The 22333-nt window shown below is 37.8% G+C and overlaps 2 protein-coding genes across 2 annotated transcripts in view; one reads left to right on the top strand and one right to left on the bottom strand.

Annotated features, from left to right (window-relative positions):
* The window catches only part of LOC120462064 (solute carrier family 66 member 2), a 41229-nt gene extending 22014 nt beyond the window's left edge, over positions 1-19215 (bottom strand). The window contains exons 1-3 of the mRNA XM_039650500.2: positions 19090-19215; positions 16650-16891; positions 15513-15646 (exon numbers count right to left, since the gene is read on the bottom strand). Coding sequence (XP_039506434.1) covers positions 15513-15646; positions 16650-16849 — 334 coding nt within the window. The 5' untranslated portion in view covers positions 16850-16891; positions 19090-19215. The remainder of the gene's footprint in view (positions 1-15512; positions 15647-16649; positions 16892-19089) is intronic.
* Positions 19216-19810: 595 nt separating this feature from the next.
* Positions 19811-22040, top strand: hsbp1b (heat shock factor binding protein 1b). Its single transcript, XM_039650501.2, has 4 exons — positions 19811-19985; positions 20243-20309; positions 21494-21620; positions 21722-22040. The coding sequence occupies exons 1-3, from the start codon at positions 19941-19943 to the stop codon at positions 21613-21615; spliced, it is 234 nt and encodes a 77-aa protein (XP_039506435.1). The 5' UTR covers positions 19811-19940; the 3' UTR covers positions 21616-21620; positions 21722-22040.
* The last annotated feature ends 293 nt before the right edge of the window (positions 22041-22333 follow it).

Here is a 22333-nt window from a genome sequence, read left to right as displayed (position 1 = left end):
CGTTTCTAAACTTCTCCGTTTTAGGTCTTCGTCTTTTCCGTTTTAGTCTGGATGGGAGGTGCTAACGTAGAAAAAGGTCTCAGTTTTTAAAGGAAAACGCAGTAGTGTGGACGGGGCCTTCGTCAAACGGGTTGGCGCGTATGGTTGGGTTGCGGAGAGCTTGTGAGAGATTACAAAAAAGCTTTTAGATTAATAGTTTTCATCTTAGTTTTAACTTTATTTTTTAGCACACAATAAATTCCATGTTAGCTACACCAAGTTTTCAGCTACAAGGTCAGTCATTGTTCATCGCAAACTATGATATGGTCCCAACCACATCAGAGAGCACGTACACTAGGGATTATCAGTCATTTAAAGCTGCCTATCTTCCTCTCAGCTGTCTTGTTGATGGTGTATACTGGTCGATATTTGAAGCCATTATTGAACAGAGGCCCGATTTTCTTCACACAATCCCTGCTTATCACACTTTGCCCCTGTCCAGCTGCTTTGCCACTGATGGTCATACAGATCACCTTCGCGCAATGTGTGTGCATGTGTCTGGATTATCCTACAAAATCTTAATCGTTCTCTGTGATAAACTAAGTGATCTAAGTGGCCATAAAATCAGAGGGGAAAATTTGAAAGTTTGAGTGTGAAAGCATTGTCTCTTTATTTGTACAGTTTGCATAGTGATTACAGTTATTACGTTCCTGTGTATATTGCATGAATGAGGGGTGGTGTTTGGGCAGATTTTGTGTTTTACGGTAGGTAGTATGCCATACGGAACCGTTACCACTGAACCTACTTTAACGAAGACAGTGGGGCTGGACAGCCTTAGTCAAACGGGTTGGCGCGTATGGTTGGGTTGCGGAGAGATTATGAGATTGTGGTTAGGTCACATGTGAACTACGAGGAAGGAGCAACCTCAGCAGCAGGAGGGATGTAGAGGTCAGTAAGCTGTGCTGAGTTGAGTGGGGGACGGAGGGGGCTGACTCTGGGACTCTTGAGGTGTCGTGGACTAGTCGACGAAACATTGAGGATGCAAGGTGCCCACTTGAAGACCCTAAAGGCCAATTTATACTTCTGCGTCGAGGGTACTCTGTAGTGTACGGTGTTGGCTACGCACGTAGGCGAAGCCGTTGTGAGCATTTATACTTCTGCGTTCAGGTCTTGGTTGCTCTGCAGTAGTGCTCCGAAACACTAGTTGGCGGTGGAGGGTTTTAATGTTCCACTGTGTTTAGATTCCTCGCGGCTAGGTTACTACAAGACTGAAAGAGAGCCGATCATGTTGGAGTTGGAGCTTATTGAGGTGGAAAAACAGTTCACTTTAGTGAAATTACTAAAACTGAAAGGCAGAAATGAGAGAAGACATCGGAGGAGATGGTACGTGTGGAAATGCGTAGGAGGAAATGCGATGCTACCAAGCCGACCAATCACAGATCTTGCGGTCCGTGTCGTTGCGGCGTGTAGTTACATTTTTGAGGAGGTGCGCGTCAGGCTACGGCGAAGGGTACGCGGTATGGGACGCGTCTGTGCGTATGCTACGCTGTACCTACCGCGCGCACCCTACGCAGAAGTATAAATTGGCCTTAAAGATGTTCCCTACTCGGCTCAATCAAGACGGTTGTCGTGCTGGTCCACTGGGGAGACCACACTGTAGCTGCAGCCATTGTGTGAGCTAACGCACCAAGTACACTGCTGCCGTTAACCCCAGACAGAAGGAGAGTCACCATATGGAAAGCAGTGTAAATGGATAGAGAAGCATAGTTTGATGTAAAGTTACGTCTTAGTTTGTGCTTATCTTGGCGAAAGCCGAGTACAAATCAGCATGAAGTTTTAACATCTACTCTCGTATAATGGAAATCAGACTGCAGCCTGAATGTCTATTCTGTTTGAGTTCACAAGTCATCCTTAACCATTTTCTAACCTCAGGAAATGACATCGAGATCGCTTTGCAAAGGCAATTATTTAGGTCCACCTGTGCCTTCAGTCATCTTCCAGCTAAATGCGGTAAGTGCAGGTGGCAATGGAGGGAGGGCTCATGCAGAAAGCTCTATCACGTTTCCCAGCTGCGCTGAGAAAACAGAAGTTTATCTACAGTCATGCCCCCTGAGCCTGCAACAGACACACAAATGTTTATAAAGCAAAGAGATTAACCGGTCATAACCGTCAGGACTTCAGCTTTGAATTAAAGATTTACAATATACTAGTACTGTAACACAGGTGCACTCTGAGATGAAGGAAAGCAGATAAAGGTATTTAATAGCCGCGTTTCCACTGTCAGGCCAGTGTGAACCAAGGCCTTAAATGGCCGTGTTTGGCTAAAAGCCTTGGACCAGCAGCACCGAGCACAAAACCATGCTGTGTTTCCACCGTCGGGCCAAACAGACCCATCATTTCACAGATAAATGGAAGTTTTACCATAAAACGAATCTGAAACGAACATGACAAAAGCGACCATTTGCTGGCATTTATTCTGTTTACTTAAAGATTTAAAACCCATAGCATCGATGTTTTACCACAGGTTTACAATAAAAAGTGACATCCAAACCTTAGGGAACACATGGAAGACTATAGGAGCAGAACTGAGAGCAATGACACAACCACGGAAGAACAAGACCTGACCATGAACACAGGAAACACTAGGGCTTATATACATACAATTCAATTTAACACATTTCAACTATCTGCAAAGATGTTTAATATATAGTATCAGTCAATATAAATTGGATACATGTTAGATATTTAATTGTGCACACCTTCCCCAATTTCTGCTATAAATATCAGATCATTAGTAACAATCATCAAACGGTCACTTAAAGTTAATCTTTAAAAAACAATAATATAAAACATAGTCATTTACTTATTTAATATAAAATACTAATGATTGCAAAGCTATTTAAAGGTCGTCCGCCATAAGGGAAATTTATGTGGTATTAAACTAGTCAAACCAATATAAGAAGCCACAGTCCACTTTCAAGGGATGTGTGAGGTCACTCAGAACCAATTAAGTAACTCTTAACACATGCGTCCACACCACCGCATCAATGTTAAGTGATGTATTCTCTGCTGTATGATGAAATCTTACCCTCATGTCAACGATTATGCCAAAAACACAACGGACAGCTTGTCAGCACTGACCAGTATTTCATCAGGGATTCTGGAGTTATGAGGAAGCATTAGGCATGCAGGAGAGGGAGAGAAATGCTAGATGAAAGAGAGAGAGAGAGAGAGAGAGAAGAGGACTAAAAGCAACTCAGATACGGGTTACATAAGACTACGCAACACACTGACAGTAAGCCATGGACACAGCAAAGAGAACACACACACACACAGACACTGCAGGAGGGATTCCCCAAACAACGAAGCTGTGCCAATGCAAGATTTACCTGCTATGACAATGCAGCCATTTGTGCCGCACCATGACAGCGTAAAGACTGCAGAGATCCAGGATGTGCTGCACAATTCATTCAATTACATAATTCACATTGAAAGGGAAGGGCGTGAAACTCGTGTTAACGAGATAGGGGGAAAAAGTGCCACCAAGACAAAAACAGACAATGTACAGATGAAGGTGAAAGAGTGGGTGTGAAGGAAAAAAAAAAGAGAGATTAGACATTTCAAAGTCAGAGCAGAACAATGAATCAACAACTACAGCAGGATGTGGGATTATAATGCAGGAAGGTGAATCTGTCTGTTCATAAATGTGGGTTTCTTCAAATACGGGATCTTTTGTGAGGTTGATTTTAAGGTTTCAAGAAACTTTTTGTTAGGTCAATCATTTCTCAACATGACTTTCAACATTTATATTTTATACTTTCATTATTAAAGGGATACTCCACTTTTTTTTGGAAATAGGCTTATTTTACAACTCCTCCAGAGTTAAACAGTTGAGTTTGAGTTTTACCGTTTTGGGATCCATTCAGCTGATTTTCTGATATTTAGAAGAATATCAGTAACCAGACAGTTTCTGGTCTCATTGACTTCCATAGTAGGAAAAAAAATATACTATGGAAGTCAATGAGAACAGAAACTGTCTGGTTACTGATATTCTTCTAAATATCAGAAAATCGGCTGAATACATTTGAAAATGGTAAAACCCAACAGTTTAACTCTGGGGGAGTGGTAAAATGAGCCTATTTCCAAAAAAGTGGAGTATCCCTTTAATTAAATCATGTACTCAATGCATTTAATTTTTAACTTCAAGCCTTAAAGGGATACTCCACTTTTTTTTTGGAAATAGGCTCATTTTACAACTCCCCCAGAGTTAAACTGTCGACCGTTTTAGATCTATAAAATAGGGCCCAAAAAGTAAATGAATAAAAGGGCAGGAAAAAAATGCTAAAAAGTGTATACATTTGTATTATTGACCAAATAAGTGTGTCTACAGACTTACCACTAAGTGCTCCAATTTCTGATATCTACGCCAATTAATTATTCTTGTGAAAAGAGAGACTGCAGAGTGATAAAAGCCATATAAAGTAGTACTGCATGGGCAACAGTGCATCTTAGCAGTCATTAGTCAAAAATATCTGACCGCTCAATGCCACGACTCAAATATTTCAGAGAGCGGCATAATAAAAAAGCAGGATGTACAGCCACAAGACTTGAATGAATTATTTAGCTTGACGGTCTCTTTTACTGCATCTCTCTCTGAATTAAGATATACTGCAGTGCAGCCTGTAGGAGCTAAGATCCCACCACTGTCAGCTATTTGCCCCCACAAGACACAAAAAGAAATGGACAGGACTACTGAGTCATGCAACACACACACACACACACACACACTGTGTTTTCATGTTTAATGGGGACTTTCCATACAATGATTTGTATTCTGTGTGTATTTTCCATCCTTTTACATTAACCCTACCCATCACAGAAAACTTTCTGCATTTTAACATTTTCAAAAAACATAACATAGTATATAAGCTGTTTTTCTCAAGGGGACCAACAATTTTCACACAAGGACAATGATTTTTCGATATTGCCATCTTTTATTTTGGATATTGCCATCTAATGTAAGGTTAGCAGGCCACACGCACACACACACACACACACACACACACACTTTCAACAATCCATCGCATTAACAGGCTGGACTCTTTTTAGCAAATGCATTTCAGCAAACCTCCTCTTGCTTCCTGTCTGTCATTCATTTTTAATGTTGATGCTTTACTGTCATCTTCATCTCACCACAAAGAGGGTGAAAGGTCACGTGTACACTTTAACTTGATGTTTATACCTAAGTGTATAAAGGAGGACACAGATGACCTTGTGTCTTCAAGAATGCCACAATGATGTCAAAATCAAGTGTCACCCAATTATGGGCACTTTTGGCCCTGTGGGCTTTAAAAAAAGAATCAAATATCTTAAAACTTTTTTTACTCTAGTTTATGTCTCCTAACAATGTACAATTGTGTGTATACAACACATAAAATGTAAATATAAAGTATATATAAAGTATATATGAAGAGTTCAGATGCAAAAGCCTCTAAATGCCATTTGAAATTATATTCTTGAATGATGATTTTTATCAAACTTGTATATTTAAGTTCAGTAATTTCACTTAAATAACAATTAATAGGTAATTATCATTGCCATTTAAATGAAATCACTGAATTTAAATATACAAGCTTGATAAAAATGATCATTCTAGAAGAAAATTTCAAATGGCACTTAGAGGCTTTTGCATCTGAACTCTTCATATATATATATACATGTATATCCTTCCTTTTTCCTCATCATGACAATTCCAAAAGAGTCACTTTCACCACATCAAATTATGTATTCTGTTTAATAAATGTCTTGCTAAGACTAATTTCATAGGTGACATTTCATGCACAGTACTCACAATTATATGAAACATATTTTGATCACAAGTGAGATTTACCTTGATTTCTTATCAAATAAACAAAATTGTTCATTTAGTCAATATCACAAAAAAAAAAATAAAAAAAAAAAATGCTTAAAACGAAGTGCCCAGATATGGTTGATGTAGAACACAAATTCCATATTAAGTGGCTGAGACTAGTCAAGAAGACAAGAATTTGATCCAAAGTACAAACGACAGCCTTCACACACAGATACACAATTAAAACAGCGTCGATGGTAGACAAACAAAAGTTGTCTTCTGCTCATAGCTCAGAGAAGCACAGAGCAGTGGGCATCTTTTATCTCCTACCTAATGAAATAGGTGGAATCTGTCTGCAAGCGTTTGATGGATGATACAGATCCGGTTTTAATGGGCCTTGCGAGAGAAAGCAAAGAAAATGAGAAAGGGATAGAGCAAGTGAGGAAATGAGAGGAACAGCTGAGAGAGAGAGATAAAGATGGAGAGCTAGAGTCGAAGTGAGAATGAGAGAGCGCAATAAAATGAAAGAATCGGGACTCACTGGAGAAAGTAAAAGGAAGAATTGAAGAATAGTGGGGATCCATTAAGAAATATGCAGCGGCGCTTACAGTGAGGCAGAACTCAACTCCGAGGTCCGAGTGGGCATTGGAGAGATGTATCTGATGCCGGTCATTTTTAATGAGGCAGCGAGGGAACTGAAGTCCAGAAAGCACAGCATGAAATGCATGGTCAGGGCAGAACAAAGTCCAAATGAAAGTTGGAAAGTTAATTAAGTTACCGTACCATATGGTGAAAAGTTGGTTATAATTTTACTGTAAAATACAGTCAGATGTATGGCATGAGCAAACTATGAATTGCATTTCATTTACATTTAAAACATAAAAGGGCATTCTCGGAAGCCCCATGATTATACTTTAAATATAGCCTGCTAAGCCAGAACTACATCAAGATGTTAGGTCTGGGAACTCACAATTGGCATACCTCAATCCGAGGGGCGGGATAAAAGGTTGTCTTTCAATATCCCTCTGCACGCCATAGGATAGTGGTAACCAAACAGAGCAACGAACGGCTGTGGCTGAGTGAGTCCCATGCGTTTTCCCACCAGCGGAGCTAGTTGATATAACTTTTGCCGTATCCGGTCGTCAAAACTCTGAACACATCTTCCTTTTTTGAGAATGACTGAAGTGACGTTCTCTTAAAGGTTCTCTAAGCGATGTGGGGCCAAAACATTTTTTGTCACATACATCAAACGTCTCCTCACTATCGGCTAGCTGCCTGTCCCCTAAACACACTGTAAAAAAACGCGGTCTCTGTAGACACCACAGGCTCCACAAACGGCAACAAAAACAATCATGTCTTACCCGGACCACGAAACCTAACAAACAGTGTTCCAGCCAATCACTGGCAAGAAGTATTTGAGGGTGGGTCTGGGGGGTTAGTGCGCGTGCACATGAAGGGGGTGTGTGTGTGAAGGAGATAGAAGCATCAGAGGGAAGTTTGAAAAATGGACGACACACGACCAAATAGACGTCGTTCTGAAGAACAAATTAAAAAGAAGAAGGAGTCGGATAAAGAACGTGCGAAGTTCCAAATTTACATCGGTAGCAAAGCTTTTGAACGATGGCGAGAACTCCGGCGGCAGAAGGGCTTCCAGTCCGACATTCAGGTTGCTCTGTTTTTGCTGGACAGGTGGGTAACGTTAAATTGTTGTTTTTTTTCTTCTAAATTGACGCTTTGTTCGCCAAACCCACACAAGGATACAATGAGATGAGATGCGGCGGAGGGAGGGTCTACAGTAGCTAGCCTCCGATTTGTTTCAAAATATTCCGAACGTCAACAACACCCAGGATCGCTCAGAGAACCTTTAAGTAAAGTTCTCTTATCCTTGATCCAGAGTCGCGGCCAAAGCCAAATCAAAAGACCGCTGTTCGCCAGCAGCATCTTTCAAGTAGCAGGGAAATCACACACAGAACCGTCACAACTCTGCCGTCGTTGTGTTAAGCCCGCCCACCAACTCTATACACGATGTGATTGGCCTGACCAGAGTTTGGTTTTTCCGCTTCGAAAGCCAACGGAGAGTTGCTAGACCACACTGGATGCAAAATATTTTTTTTTTGCTGCCGCTAAGGTGCGTCTAGATTTCTAGGCTACTTTAAATATATTTTTTTTCATTATTTTTGATAAAGGGTAACTAAACCCTAAGGCCGTGTGTCCACCAAAGCGTTTTTCCATGCGCCTGGCGTATGTTTTCAATGGGAGCGACGCGTTTTTTAAACACCATGAGCGTACCGAGGCGCTGAGCGTTTTTTTTCACGCTGAACCGCCGAGCGCACAGCGTTTTTTACTGGTCGCTGGGAGTTGAAAAAAATTTTCAACTTTGGATAAAACGCAGCGCTCATCACTGTCACTTTTTACCCAGCCGTCTAATCACAGTGGAGGAGGGGCGAGAATAATACCACACCGACCAATTGTCACAACGTTCAATTACTGAGGATATTCTGTATCATAACAACGAAAAGTCTCAACGGAAAAAACGTTGCGCTGCCAAAACGCTCTCAAGGGCCCAAAGCACGGCGTCTTCAGCAGAGCGTCTAGCGTTTTCAGCTGGCTAAAAACGCTTTGGTGGACACGCGGCCTTAACCAACTTTTTTTTTAGTTAATCATCTGTACGAATGGGGCTTTTTAAATGCTGAGCATTGATTTGAGTAACTTTTTTAACATTTGGGTATAAAGTGTTTTATTTCTACAATATATGGTGTAAAAATGTCTTAGTGCTGCCCTCTTCAGGTTGAATAGTGGCTACTACAGTTGAATTTTCCTTTTGGATGTTCCGCACTTTGTGATGTACGCAGGTTTCAGCCATACCACGCCCTCTGCAATTTAAAAACCATCTAATTTCGTCACTCACTGCGGGTTTCAGGTGCACGCCCCCCGCTTTTCAGCATTTTTCAAATATTGCTAGTGGGTTGAGTCACTGACCAGGGGTTTAGTTACCCTTTAATGGTGTTTTGCCTTTGTGTGTATGACCCCGTGCCAATATAATGTTTTGGCCAAGTATTTAAGTCACCATTTATTTAAAATCAATAATTGTTTTTTATTGCAGTATTTATTAAATGATTTATCTGTGGACATCATTTTTTTTTAAATTCATATATATTTTTTTTTTAAATTCATGTCTCCTCATAATTTCTAATCAAAATAACTTCCCCATCCACTTGAAGCAACATCTCTTCTCTGCTGGTGTGTTTTTTAGCATGAGGCTGGGACGACCTGTCAGTCACTCACACAAGGTCACACAGCAATAGCAAACAACAACAACAATCCAATCAATTCCCGATAGGCAAAATCAAGTTCATTTGTTCTCATACACGTCACAATATAGCGATAAAAAGACTATACTGCAACATGCTTACAATGAAATCAAATTTATGTGACTTTCTATTGTGTCAGATCCATAATTATGGTGATTATCAGTACATTTTAATATAAAAAGGGACTAGGAAGCTTGGTATATTAACATTAATCTTGAAATATAGTTATACATTTTTACAGGATTTCTTTTTTTTTTTTTTTTTTTTTTACAATGGATTTCTGGTACCCACAGCTGCCAGCTTTTTACGGTAAATTGAACAGAATTTTTTTCTTACAGACAGTGCTGGGTCTAAGTGAACTCTTATTAATAATAGAAATGAGGCAGGCAGCATGTGGAATAGAGGCTTCTGGGGGTAAGCGGAGGCTAACTAGCACTCTCATCTATCATCCATCTGGACTCCGTCACCAGAGCTCTCACATCTACAGTGTGAAAAAGAGGGAGAGTTTAGGAGCCATTGTGCCGTCTACTGTACATCTGTCAGGGGTTGCGTGTAGCTTAATCCTGACAAAGCGAGATGCGTGACGCAGAAAGATGATATAAACACTTTTAAAGAACACTAAACAATATACAGTAACATAACTTTACCACAAGACAAACACAGAGGAGAACTGTGGTCTTAAATACAATGAAGGACGGCAATCAACAAAACAGGAAACAGGTGAGAACTAATGAGAAACCATGACAACTAATGAATGGAACTAACAATGAACTCTATCCCTGCATCCCAATTCACTTACTTATACTCGCTGACATACTATCACGTCATCTTTAGCTATGTTGTGTGCTTCATGCATCCTGTCACCGTAAACTGCCCTGTCAATCATCTTGTCACAGTTAAAATCCTCCATTCAATCTAAATTGATTTTTTACCGTTTCAGAGAGCACGTTGATCTGCCAGTCGTGGGTCTTTCGTGCGGATACTCTCCTCGTGTTTGCAATTTGAATATAATGATATATTTCAAACGTATATTTACAAAAGTTCACAATGCTGCTGCAGATGCAATATAATGTGGACAACATTGAATAAATTCATTTTCGTTAGGTTAGATACTGATAATTATTCACTTCAACCTCTTTATCTAAACCTCTCAAAATAACCGCGGGACTCGCACGCCCTCCATGTCTGTAGTTTTTTACTTGTGTTTGTAGTTTTAACCGAATCCTCGTCCAACGCGAAATGGGTTGTGGGCAATATCAGCCATTAGAGTGTGCATCGATATACACTTCAGATTCTGACGGATTGGGACGCAGCATATGACTACAGACTAAACAAAACGATGAAGCAGGAATTTATCATGACAACACATGTTGCATTTTGCATGGTGTTTAGGCATAATAAGTGCCAGTATGCTGCCAAAAGCATCTTTGAACCGTGAAACTTGATTGTGGATGTGAGCTCATGAGTTGTCATGCAATGTGGGCTGCAAGCCTTGAAATATCCAGTGCAGCAGCATCTATTAAAAGCATTAATGAGTGTAAAAATTCACTACAAAGCGAAAACTAGAGGGGGGTGAATCTCATTAAAACATGCCTAAGGTCACATTTCACCCCAAAATCAAAAGGAAAAAAAAAAAAACATGAAGAAAATTAGGTCTATTTTTTTCTTCCATTTTCCTGAAATTTAAGCATGGGGTTTGTGAGATTCATCCATCTAGAGATAGAATTTTTTTTTAGAGAAGGATAGCGTAGGATCCAAAGGTATTATGGAGATAAGGTTTGAAAAAGAACAGCCAAAGTTGCAGCAGGAAAATGAAAGTGCATTGAAGAAGAAAGAGATTTAGAGTCAATGAAGAGTTCTTAAAAGCAATCATCAGAAGAGCTAGATGTGATGACCCTGCAGCACTGTTTCAAACTCTGTAAGACTGTGCCCTTTTACTTAGCTTTTACCTTGTTACATGCCATTGACTGTTCTGTCACAGCACAAAGTGATTGAGGGATGGTTAGGGGACGTGCCTGTCAGAATACACTGCTGATTCAGTGAGTGAGAAGCCCCCGCTGAGACCAGACTCGAGAACCGAGGGTCAAAGATGAACTCGTAAATTTATAAAAGCGGCTCACACATAACCAGCAGATATACAGCCACAGTAAGACACAAAATAACTTAAAACAGCTTTATTTCAGTAGTCAAATATTTGAGTAAATGTATTAGTGACTTCTTAAGTATATTTTTGGCAACTTTGTAGTTTTTGTATCAAATATATAGTAACCTCCTATACTAGATTACATTTTTTTAATAAGTATGTGCACTCTTTACTCTAATACATTTGTAATGAGAAATGCTATTAATTTTTAAATTGCATGGCACCTAACTTTTTCTGCAGTTTATTTCTGCTACAAAATAAGTAATATCACCATCTGCAGGGCATTGAAGGTACTATATCTTGTGAGTTTGCCCTTCCTCAGCAATGCTACTTTACACAAATGCGAATGAATTAGCAGGTAGTTGTGAATCAGAGGTGTTTATATTTGATATGAGGACTGGACTGCAGCCGATAATGAGGCCGAAACCAGTGTCCAGTGGAAGCAGGTTTTGACTATTTAAATGGGAACTTGGCAACTCTAGTTTTATCTTCGCTGATTTCCACTTTTGTTGTGGCATGTTTTCGCAGCGCCCCCTACAGCTGTGCGGCGTAGCTATATTTCACAACACTGCCATAAAAACACTCATTTGCAGAGGTTTCCTCCCCCTTTCTACCGCTGCTCATGTGCTTCTGTTATTATCGGAGCCAGTATCATAGAATTATGTCGAATTGCCATAGAGCAGTTTGTGTTTCTCGCTCGTTCTCGCTTCTCACGAGACTTCTATTTCCAACTTACCGGGACGATAGTCCTCATTTGCACCTTTAAAATACTAAAATCAGACACTGAGTGGTGCAATGCACAAGTGTGAGGATGTTGTATGTGGTTTCCAAGGCGTTTATATGGGGTTTCTGGTTGCAAGGGCAGGACAAATCCAATTATAAGTTGTCTAAACAAGTCTAACATGGTATGTACAATGACAAGAAGTGTTCAGCTTTCACCTTAAAGGTATGGGGAGTGGGAGCTCCAGCTATGTTTTTCACATAAACATATGATTCAGTTCACACTGCTGTAACTAAAAAAGTGCACACAATGATTAACACAATGAAAATATAATAAAAATTCATCAAATTAATTCTGAAAATATAAACCTCATTCAATTGCATCATTGGCCAAATGGTGGCACTTGGATACATGTACTTTTTAAATGTCAATTGGACACACACCAGGGCATAATGCAATGAGTATCAGAGCTGACACCCCAGTGGCCACACTTGATCGGTCACAATTCAGGTCTGCGAGGCACAGATAACGGCACCTGCCACTCCTCTGCCCAGATAATACAAGAAACTCACTGAGCATGCTCAAACAACCACTTCACTACATTTAATGACCGGGTTTAATTCACAGTGACCCAAAAAGTATTTCAACAGCCGAATCACACTTAAAAAATTGAGATTCACTGAAAAACCAACCAAGTGACATCAAACAAATTAAACCAGTGTGTTTCTTCATTTCCCTTTTCAACTTCATATATTTCCCATTAAAATAAATACGTAAATATTAATACTGCTAAATACATTTGGGGGCACATGTACCACGTGTCTCCACAAGAGGGCTCTGCTGTTCTGGATTTTAATTGATTAAGTTTTTTTTTTTTTTTTTTTTTAAATGCGTGCACACTAAAAGTGTTACTATTCACTCCAATACCTAATCTTCATGCGACACAGAAGGGCTACTGATATTAAATGCAGGAATAAATTGCATTTTAAAACATACCATAATAGAAAGGTTATTTAAATAGTAACAATAGTTGCTACAATACTGTTTTTACTAGGCTAGGTCTATTTTTATCAAATAAATGCAGCCTTAATGAACAGAAAAACTATATATATATATATATATATATATATATATATTTCAATTATATATATATATATATATATATATATATTTCAATTATATATATATATATATATATATATATATATATATATATATATATATATATAAATTGAAATATATATATATATATATATATTGGACACAATTTGGGATTGTAATATATATATATATATATATATATATATATATATATATATATATTACAATCCCAAATTGTGTCTAATCGTTAGCCGCAGGGTAATTTTCCCTTTGTCATTATGAAGGTAATAAAACTGCTAATTATTGTGAAGCAGTGATGACACAGTTGTGCTTAAATATGCAGATATACTCTGAAAAGGCCACTAGACAAAAAAGTAGACTGTATGAAATAGAACTGACACAAACTCCAGGGCAAAGCTCACTGGCATTTTAAGCATACTCCAAAACAACAGATGAAACAAATATGGGACATTGGCTTTCTTAATTCAAGGTCATAACACTTCTCTCAACATCTATGAATTTCTGTCAAACAACAACAACAACAGTGGGAATCTAATGAACAGCCTGGGGGCAATCATTGTGAGTCAATGCAAATTATTCATTTCCTGCAGCGTTAAACAGACCTGAGCTTTACACGCAACATAACCTTACATGTTACCCATAACTGACAAATGAAAGTGTGAGGACATGTCATACAGCATGTATAAGAGTATAGGTTAATTGGTCACTTTGAGCATACCGTAACAAGTGTACACGTGTGTGTGTGTGTGTGTGTGTGTGTGTGTGTGTGTGTGTCTGTTTGTGCGTTTTATCTGTTTTTGTAGCCTCACATTCACAGCTTGTGTGTGTGTGTGTGTGTGTGTGTAGGTGTGAAGTTATGCAGGGACAGGTGGGCTGTAGGTCACACATAGCCAGCGGGACAGCCGGTTATTAAAGAGGGTCTCATTTGACGTCTAACTTTCATAGGGAGGACCCGATGTCCGTACTATTCTGGGTCCAGTACACACCCTTCCCTTCTGTTCCTGCTGTAACCGGACACCTTAACTGCCATTAAGCCAAACCTGCTGACACACACAGTTCTCTGTGAAACTGTATGTTCAGCACTGAACCGTCTGCTTTATTAAACAAAAACAAAAACCAAAAAAAAAAAAGAATAATGTTGTGATCGTGAACATTTCCAAATGTTATTTTTCAGTTGGAAAACATTAGTTTACAGAAACTAACTGACATAGTGTATCCGTTTACGCACATTCTAAAAGTAAAGTTAATTAAGTAAAATCACAAAGGCATTGTTAAAGTTTTAAACTTATAAAAAACAAATTGTGACTGTATTATTAGTAAACTGGGGTGATATTGGGGCTGTCAAGACATTAAATTTATTCTTTAGTGTCAATGACACTAATAACATTACTTTTTGATAGCCTATCCCATCTGATTTTCATTACTAAATTAATTTACCATTAGTAAAGTTTCTTTCTGAATTTCACCACGGTTTCTTCCACAGCTGTCAAAACTCTCAGTCAAAGCTCAGGTGTCTCATTATATAGAGAAGAGAGAAGTCGTCAGACTCATTAAAAAAAACAGTTTTCTGACTGTCTATATATATATATATATATATATATATATATATATTTTCTATTTTATTTAATTTTTTTAACAAAAGTCCAATGATGTGTGTTGGTGGTCAGCATTCACACAGGCTTCACACACTTAATAACAGTGAAAGAAAGTGCTATCGCCTCCGGGCTTAATCAATCAACATGGCAGGTGATTTAGGGCTCTGTCTGATTTCACATTAAATTTTCTGAATATTACAAGATAGCAAAATGTTATCATATAAGCTCCCTCCAAGACAGTGATCTCATAAACTCACTTGAGATTGAGTTTTAAAACCAGAAAAAGCCAATCAACTGAAGCCTAACTTTATCATAAATCAATTCTGCGGAAGAGCAAAAAAGGAAATTACACACAGTTTGCACCCTGGTCCATGTGATACCAATATTCTCAGACACTTAACATCTTCATTATAAATTAATGTGTGACTAGACTGGTGCCCCAGGCAATGAAATGAGTAACATTCATGCTCTTTGAATCCCCTCTACATGACAGCAAGAGAAAGATCCAATATCTGTTTAGTAATGTTTATGCATATATACTGCATACCATTCACATCACCTCAGGAGTAAATATAGCACTTGGATACGACAAGGCCTTGTTGCAATCGACATAACTGGCACTTTACAAATTTCTACTTTCATCCAAGAGATTATCAATATACTTTTCAATGAGTTATGTCTTAATATGATCCCAAAGAATATTGGACACTTTAAGATTGAAATTGCATTGAGATGAGCAGAGTTTTCAAGAAAACTGTTTCACACTACTACTGTTGTTTAATGTTATTACCTGTGATGTGGTGTTTTTTGGTACTGACACGGTTACTGCTCTGGATGGAACAGCACAAATGAAGCATAGCCAACATGGCGAGAATCATCACCACACTCTGCAGGAGCAATGGCAGCTCAAACTGTTTGCCTATCCTGCAAAACAAAGCAACAAATAGATTTAAAGGTGAAGTGTATAAAAGCTGTGCTTTTAGATAAACCAAACAGAACTGTGCAAATAACAACTGTTTTCAAACAGGTTTCCCATGACTGTCCTGCATTTCCCATTTGAAAACTGGACTGGACTTCCCATTCCCAAACACAACTGAAAACCCAGCCCCAAAATCACACCATCGGTTGAGTCATTGCTGTTATGTTGGGGTGGTTCAGATACACAAACAAAGCCATTTTTAAAGCCAAAGAGTAGAAAATGTGTATGCTTTTCAGATAATACAACATATGAATGGCTAACTTATGACTTTCTTTAAATATTTCAGTCGCAATGAAATGAAAGCAGACTTTTCTCCCACATTTTGACATACATTCAAGTAAAATGGTTTATTAAAAAATAAAATAAATAAAAAATAGCTTGTAGTCGTTTGTAAAAATGGGGCAGATTTAAGTAGGCTAAATGACTGGAGACGTCTGGCCAACAACATACGCCTTTTCGCCGAAAAATCAATAATGACATTTTTTGCAATAAGAATTGTTTGCAATAAGATATTTTATTAGCAATAAAATATAATAATATTTTTATTTTATTTTAAATACTTAATATTTTCATTAAAATGTTTTAAGGAAAAAAACAAATATTGTAAGAACTGTTCACTAAAAGGTTCTTTGATGAAGGTTTCTTTTGAAACCTTTGTTTTTAACAGGGTAGATAGGGTGAGGTTCCATTTCATACCAAGTGTTGACTTAAAAATAATTTTAATTTTAATGTTTTATTTTTTATAAAAGAAAGAAAAAAGGAGCTTGAAAATAAATTAATAAATAAAGAACAGGCCCACAAAATACAAAAAATAAATAAATAAATAAATAAAAATAAATAAACCTTAAGCTTTGTTCCTGTTTATTTTGCATCAATTTACACATTGCACATTTCGCCATCAATGAACTCTATCTGCTGCCGCTCTAACATTAACTCTCCTCCACTCACCAGAAGAAAATGCGAAGTATATTAGCAATGAGCAGCACCAGACAGACTCTTGTGGAGAATCCCTCAGCATTATTGGTCCTCTGGATCTCCTGGTACTGGGGGATGTAGGGCACCGCACCCCCAAACACCAAAACACCAGAAGCCAGCCAGGATAGCAGAGTCCACGAGCTTTCCATGTTCTCTTCTGACCCCTGCTCCATCACTTAGTCCTTAAAAAAGCACTCTCTATACACTCATATCCCCTGCAAGAAGAGATTAGGACACTTTTATATTTGAATCAATATATAATATAGTACAATGCAATGCAAATAGAGGCATATATTGCAGCAACATGCCCTTAACGTACCAATAAAGCAACAGTGCCACCTTCAGTATTCTTAAAGATCTTACAGGATCAACAATACTTACAATAAACACATTGTAAAAGATTCATGCATGCCTTTCTAGAAATTAAATCCTATGAGGGGTCAATTTCATAGCAGTGAAACAGTAACAGTCGTCTATGCACGCTGCCACCCAGTCTCAGCTAAACAGGATGTTTGTGCACCAAAAGATAAGACTCTTTGTTTCTGACCTGACAAACATCTCCTCAAAATGATATAGGCTGAGTCACAAGATCTAGAATACACTGCTGAGAAGTTTCAAAATAGTTATGACTGAGCAGCATAACTTCCCCTATTCAGTCTTGTGCAGATATGTTTTCTGAGGGGGTGAACATTCTTTAAAGGATGTAGAAAACGGAAGAATGTGTAATCTATGCTAACGGCCTGGAATAAGCTAATTTTTAAACCAACATTGTGTTATTGAACACTTGACCCCCATACAATATTATTTTCAACCGTAATTCAGATTTCTACTTGACCTGCCAGCATTTTAGATATGTTATAAAAAAAACTCCAAAACAGGATTAAATCCATAAACAACATTGATGGAAAAACATATGGCATACATGGCAAAACATTAGTGATTTTACTGATCAGTTTCATCATAACTTTATTTTGTTAGCCAGTAAGAAAAAAAAGTGCCCTGCAAAATTTTTAAAGTGGGTTTTATGGGTTTAATTAGTCAGATTAGTAAGGAATGTATAGGCCTAATCTATATAAAATCAACCGGAACCTAGAACTTTCACATTGCTTGTGCCTTAGTTAATGTCTATCCATAAAAGTGCTACTGTACATACAGTCGATGTGTTGCATAGATTCTGCATGTAGGGGGTGGGGGGTAGGGTCGTGACTTGTCTCCACCTCTCTCTTTTGTGTGTCCTGAATGAGCAGATGTTTACATACACACCCCTAACGTCAAAGAGGAAGACGAGACTATCATTTTCTGGGATGGCAAACATGGCCATAAAACACGTCTGGTATGCTTGAGGCACTTATGCAATGTGCGCGTCTATGTTATGGTTTCTAGAAACCGGATAGCACATTGGGACAGCAGAGAAATTCCTCATGGGGTTCCAACCTGAAGAGTCGGTTCACGGTAACCAGTTTTTGCGTTCCACCACTGAGGAGCTTTTAAAATGTTTTCTTTTTCTCTGTATAGTCATGCGCTTTTTGACAGTAGCTCAACCATAAACGTCTCGAGAGTCGAGAGCAATTCAATTCCGTCACGCGCTCGCAGCAGACAACCGCACCGTGATGGGAAGTCTGAATCATTTCCGCGAGTCAATTCTTTTGATAAATTTGTCAACCGATCTGTTTAAAAAAAATACTTAGTGGTTCTTTTACGTCATCGTTGCTGTTTACATTTTGAATTAAGTTTTGGCTGTATGAGAGTTTAATTGTTTTTAAAAGATCGTCACAGCTATTCCACTCATAAATTAGAACCTAAAGGCTGATTTTACAAAGAAATCATCATCAGGTGTAAAGTTATGTAAAAGTTATTTAAACCAATATGATCCACATGCATGCTGACAAGTTGTCATACAATCGAGTTGTAGCCTAAATAAACAGTCATTTTAATCTGCCATTTAAAGTAACTTGCTTTACCAGTAGCCTATATAATCTGCACTTAACATCACTCATTCCATTACGAATATGGCTATCGGGATTACGAAAGGTTTATTTTACATTTACCAAATCAGTTCGTATCGTAAAAAAAATCCGTTTAAACGATTAATCGAAAAAAGATCAGACTCAAAAGAACGATTCGTTAAACTATCACGAGGATATGGACAACCACTCAGGGATTGCCTGAGCTCCGTGTACAACTTCTGCATGTTTTGTCTTGTTCAATAAAGTGAACCTGATGAATCAGAGTGAACATTAATGCAGTATCGCCTTTCAAGAACTCTCAGATCAGCAATTCAGGCATGCACCGCCAAAGAAGCTAAGTTTAAGCACTCGAAACTCTGCAAATTCAGCAGGTTTCGCTTCAATGTAACAGTGTGATTAACAGAAAGAAGTTGCAAAGAAAAAAACCGTACTAATTTCAAGCATACCTTATTTCGGGCGAAGACTTGTTTGACAACTTAGCCGTATAGCAGCAGCACACATATGCATGCTGTCTCATCTAGCCATCATCTAGTCTAAATCAGGCTGATGCAGTTTGGAGATGTGGGCTTGGCCGCGCGCAGCTTTCATCGGTCTAATGTTACAGAGGAAGAGGGGAAAAACATAAACAGGGAAAACCTCGTATCAAGCCAAATATAGCGCTAGGTTATGATCCAGCTGATTTTTGATAGTAAAGTTTAACAGCAACGCTTTTAGGCTATAGCCTATCCTTAAACGAAACAAATATGACAAACCACAACATTTTTTTTATATCGTCCAATCTATATTTTGTTTTTCGCCATTTGAACCCATAGTCTTCTTAAGTGTGACTTTAAAATGCTAAAATGCCAAAATATCTATTTAAAAAAAGACTTTTGGTAATCTCTAACTGCCTCTCCTACTACACCTATGTGTAAACAATTAAATAAACAAAACAATTGTTTTTATCATTGGGTAAGCAACAAAACCAGCGGAATCATTTAAATAAATTCTGCCATATCCTGCTGTAATTTGTCGCTGGTTTTAATAGATGAAATCAATAACGGCATCTTTTGGATGAGCAGCAGCACTGCCCTGCTCCAGCGCGTCTGTCTGATCACGCCAGAATCAGATGTGCGTGCCTGCAGCTGCCAGAGGGAATCGCTCACCAAGAGGTCTTTAAAATCTCGCGATATTTGACAAGACTCCGTGATTTGGCCAACAGCTGATTTTTAGAAAGCAAAGGGCTGGGAGGATACACAGTTTTAAGAATATTAAACATATATTGCTGTTGTACAAATATATTTATTTAAACAAAAAAATGGCCGAAACAGACCCGAAATCGGTTCAGGATCTCACAGCAGTGGTAGGTTTGAAAATGAACGAAATTGTTGTGGTTCGCTATGCTAGGCTAATGCTAGGCCATGTTTATCTGTTCTACTTAGCTAGATTATTTTGATGCGATATACACTTCGGTTAACGTTTATAATGAGATATCTTTCGGATGATATTATTGTTGTGTTTTAAAGAAGCAGATTTATTTGTTCAAATGTTTTATTTGAACATATTTAAATATCGTTGTGCATTATACACGATAGATTAAAGGCATATTTTCCCTCACAGGTGCAGACATTGCTGCAGCAAATGCAGGACAAGTTCCAGACAATGTCAGACCAGATCATCGGGAGAAATATCCTTTCTTGTTTTTTATAGAGTTTTTCCAAGTACCAGTAGCCTCCGATATACCCTAAATTTTAAGATCACATCAAGCTATTAAGTGCTTAATTGAGGTTAATTACTTCATATTTAATTAGCAGATTTGCATTTTATTTAAGTAGTATTGAAAGTCCATTTACACCACATAAGAAAATAAAAAGTATTTGTAAATCATAATGACAATGTCGAAATTTTACCATACTAAGTCATAATTGAGATGCTGTTAAATTATGTTATAATGAATCCAAATATGACTTAGCTAGTTATGATTACAATTGACTTTGAATGTCATATTTTCAATTTGGTCACACTTTAGATTAGGGTCCAATTCTCATTATTTACTGACTATTAACTACTACTTTTGCCTCATTACTACTAATTACTACTTATTGACAGTTAGTTAGGTAGTTGCTAAGTTTAGGTATTGGGCCAATATCCTAGTAATATGCATGTTAATATGCATGTAAACTAGTTTATCGTGAGAATTGGACCCTAAAATGTCACCTCGAATTGTACTCTCTTAAAATCAAAATTCCACATCATGATTTTAAATTAAAAACGTTGCCATATTCAAATAAAGTGTCACTAATTAAACAAGTATATGTTCAGCTATTTGTCAGCCTCTTACATGTTTACCAACCAATCACCGTCTTCAAAAGATAGTTTCATACATTGCAATGGGGTCAATCCCGCCTCCTCACTCAAATGAAAGTTTGTCTTTTCCTTACTCAGAGTTGCTCTCAGATCGGTCCCAAATCGCTCTTAAGCTAAGACTCCTACGTAAAAATTTTTTAAGCTAAATTAAGAGTTTTCTGAGAGGACTGAATACGGGCCCAGGTCTTTAACCATTAAAATGCCACAACCACCATTATTGAACAGGACAGTCTGGCATCTAATGCTAATCTCTGCTGAGAGCTCCACATTTTCACACAACCAGAATTTACCACATTTATGACAACCACATCATTAAAATCCAATCGCCTAAACTCTAAAAAAAAAAAAAAAAAAAAAAAAAAATACAAATGAATGTTTTAATTCAGTACTATTAGATTTAGAAGTTTAGAATACACCCTTTTGTTTAAGCAAATATTCCTTTAACCTCTCACTTATTGTGGGTTATCACCTGTACTAGTTCCTATCTTCCTTAACAAGCTTCACTTGATGAAATGAGCACCCGCATCGATGATCTAGAGAAGAACATAGCAGACCTGATGACTCAGGCAGGAGTGGAAGAGAATGAAGGAGAGAACAAGGTCAAAGAGGGAGGAGAGGCCTCCTAGTAGAGGTAGTTTAATTTTATTTCTATTGCTTAAAAGTATTTTAGCTTTGATTCTAAATGGCATTTAATTGTGACATACTCTAATCAAATGCACTTATCTTTCACAGGATGCTGAGAAAACACTATACACACTATTCAGGATCAGCAAGATTTTCTCTATGGTGACTAACATATTTTGGTTTGATGTGATGCTTTTTTAAAAAAAAAATATATATATATTTAGCAGGAATTCAAGTCAGTCTTGATGCTGTGACTGTATGCTACCCTTTTTCCTTTATGGACGACAAAGAACTTTTTAAACTTGACATCCAACTGTAGAAACAAACCCTGCGTTACTGTAATAACAGCACTAGCCCAAGTGCCAACCTAACACCATTCCTGTTCAAATAAATTTGTTGTTGAATTAAAGTTGTTTCTTAAAACCTGTGGCCTCATCTCTCTATATTGTTAGGTTAAACAATACACTATTTTACCTCTAATTATTTACTGGCAGGGGCAGGTTAAATGTCAAAGAAACATATCTTGACATGCAAATGACAAAATGAAAGTGAATGCCTCAAATACACTAACAGGGTGAATTGATTCTTGGAAAAGTAAAATGACTGTTATAATTGGTCAATATGTAAGCTGGGTAAGTTGATGATTAATGCCGTAACACATTAGAAATTATAAAGTCGCAACATTATATGATTTTTTTTTTCATGAAATATCTTAATTTT

Source organism: Pimephales promelas, chromosome 10 (genome assembly GCF_988280905.1).
Source record: "Pimephales promelas chromosome 10, fPimPro1.hap1.1, whole genome shotgun sequence".
In the NCBI taxonomy this organism is placed as follows: Eukaryota; Metazoa; Chordata; class Actinopteri; order Cypriniformes; family Leuciscidae; genus Pimephales; species Pimephales promelas.
Note: the sequence above shows the minus strand (reverse complement) of the source record. Positions and strands in the feature narration are given on the sequence as shown.

What these genes read in the sequence shown, in the direction of transcription:
- hsbp1b (XM_039650501.2), top strand. Translation starts at nt 19,941, where the DNA reads ATGGCCGAAACAGACCCGAAATCGGTTCAGGATCTCACAGCAGTG. An exon ending in TTCAGGATCTCACAGCAGTG is followed by an intron (nt 19,986 to 20,242) that starts GTAGGTTTGAAA and finishes TTTCCCTCACAG; the next exon opens with GTGCAGACATTGCTGCAGCA. An exon ending in AGACCAGATCATCGGGAGAA is followed by an intron (nt 20,310 to 21,493) that starts ATATCCTTTCTT and finishes AACAAGCTTCAC; the next exon opens with TTGATGAAATGAGCACCCGC.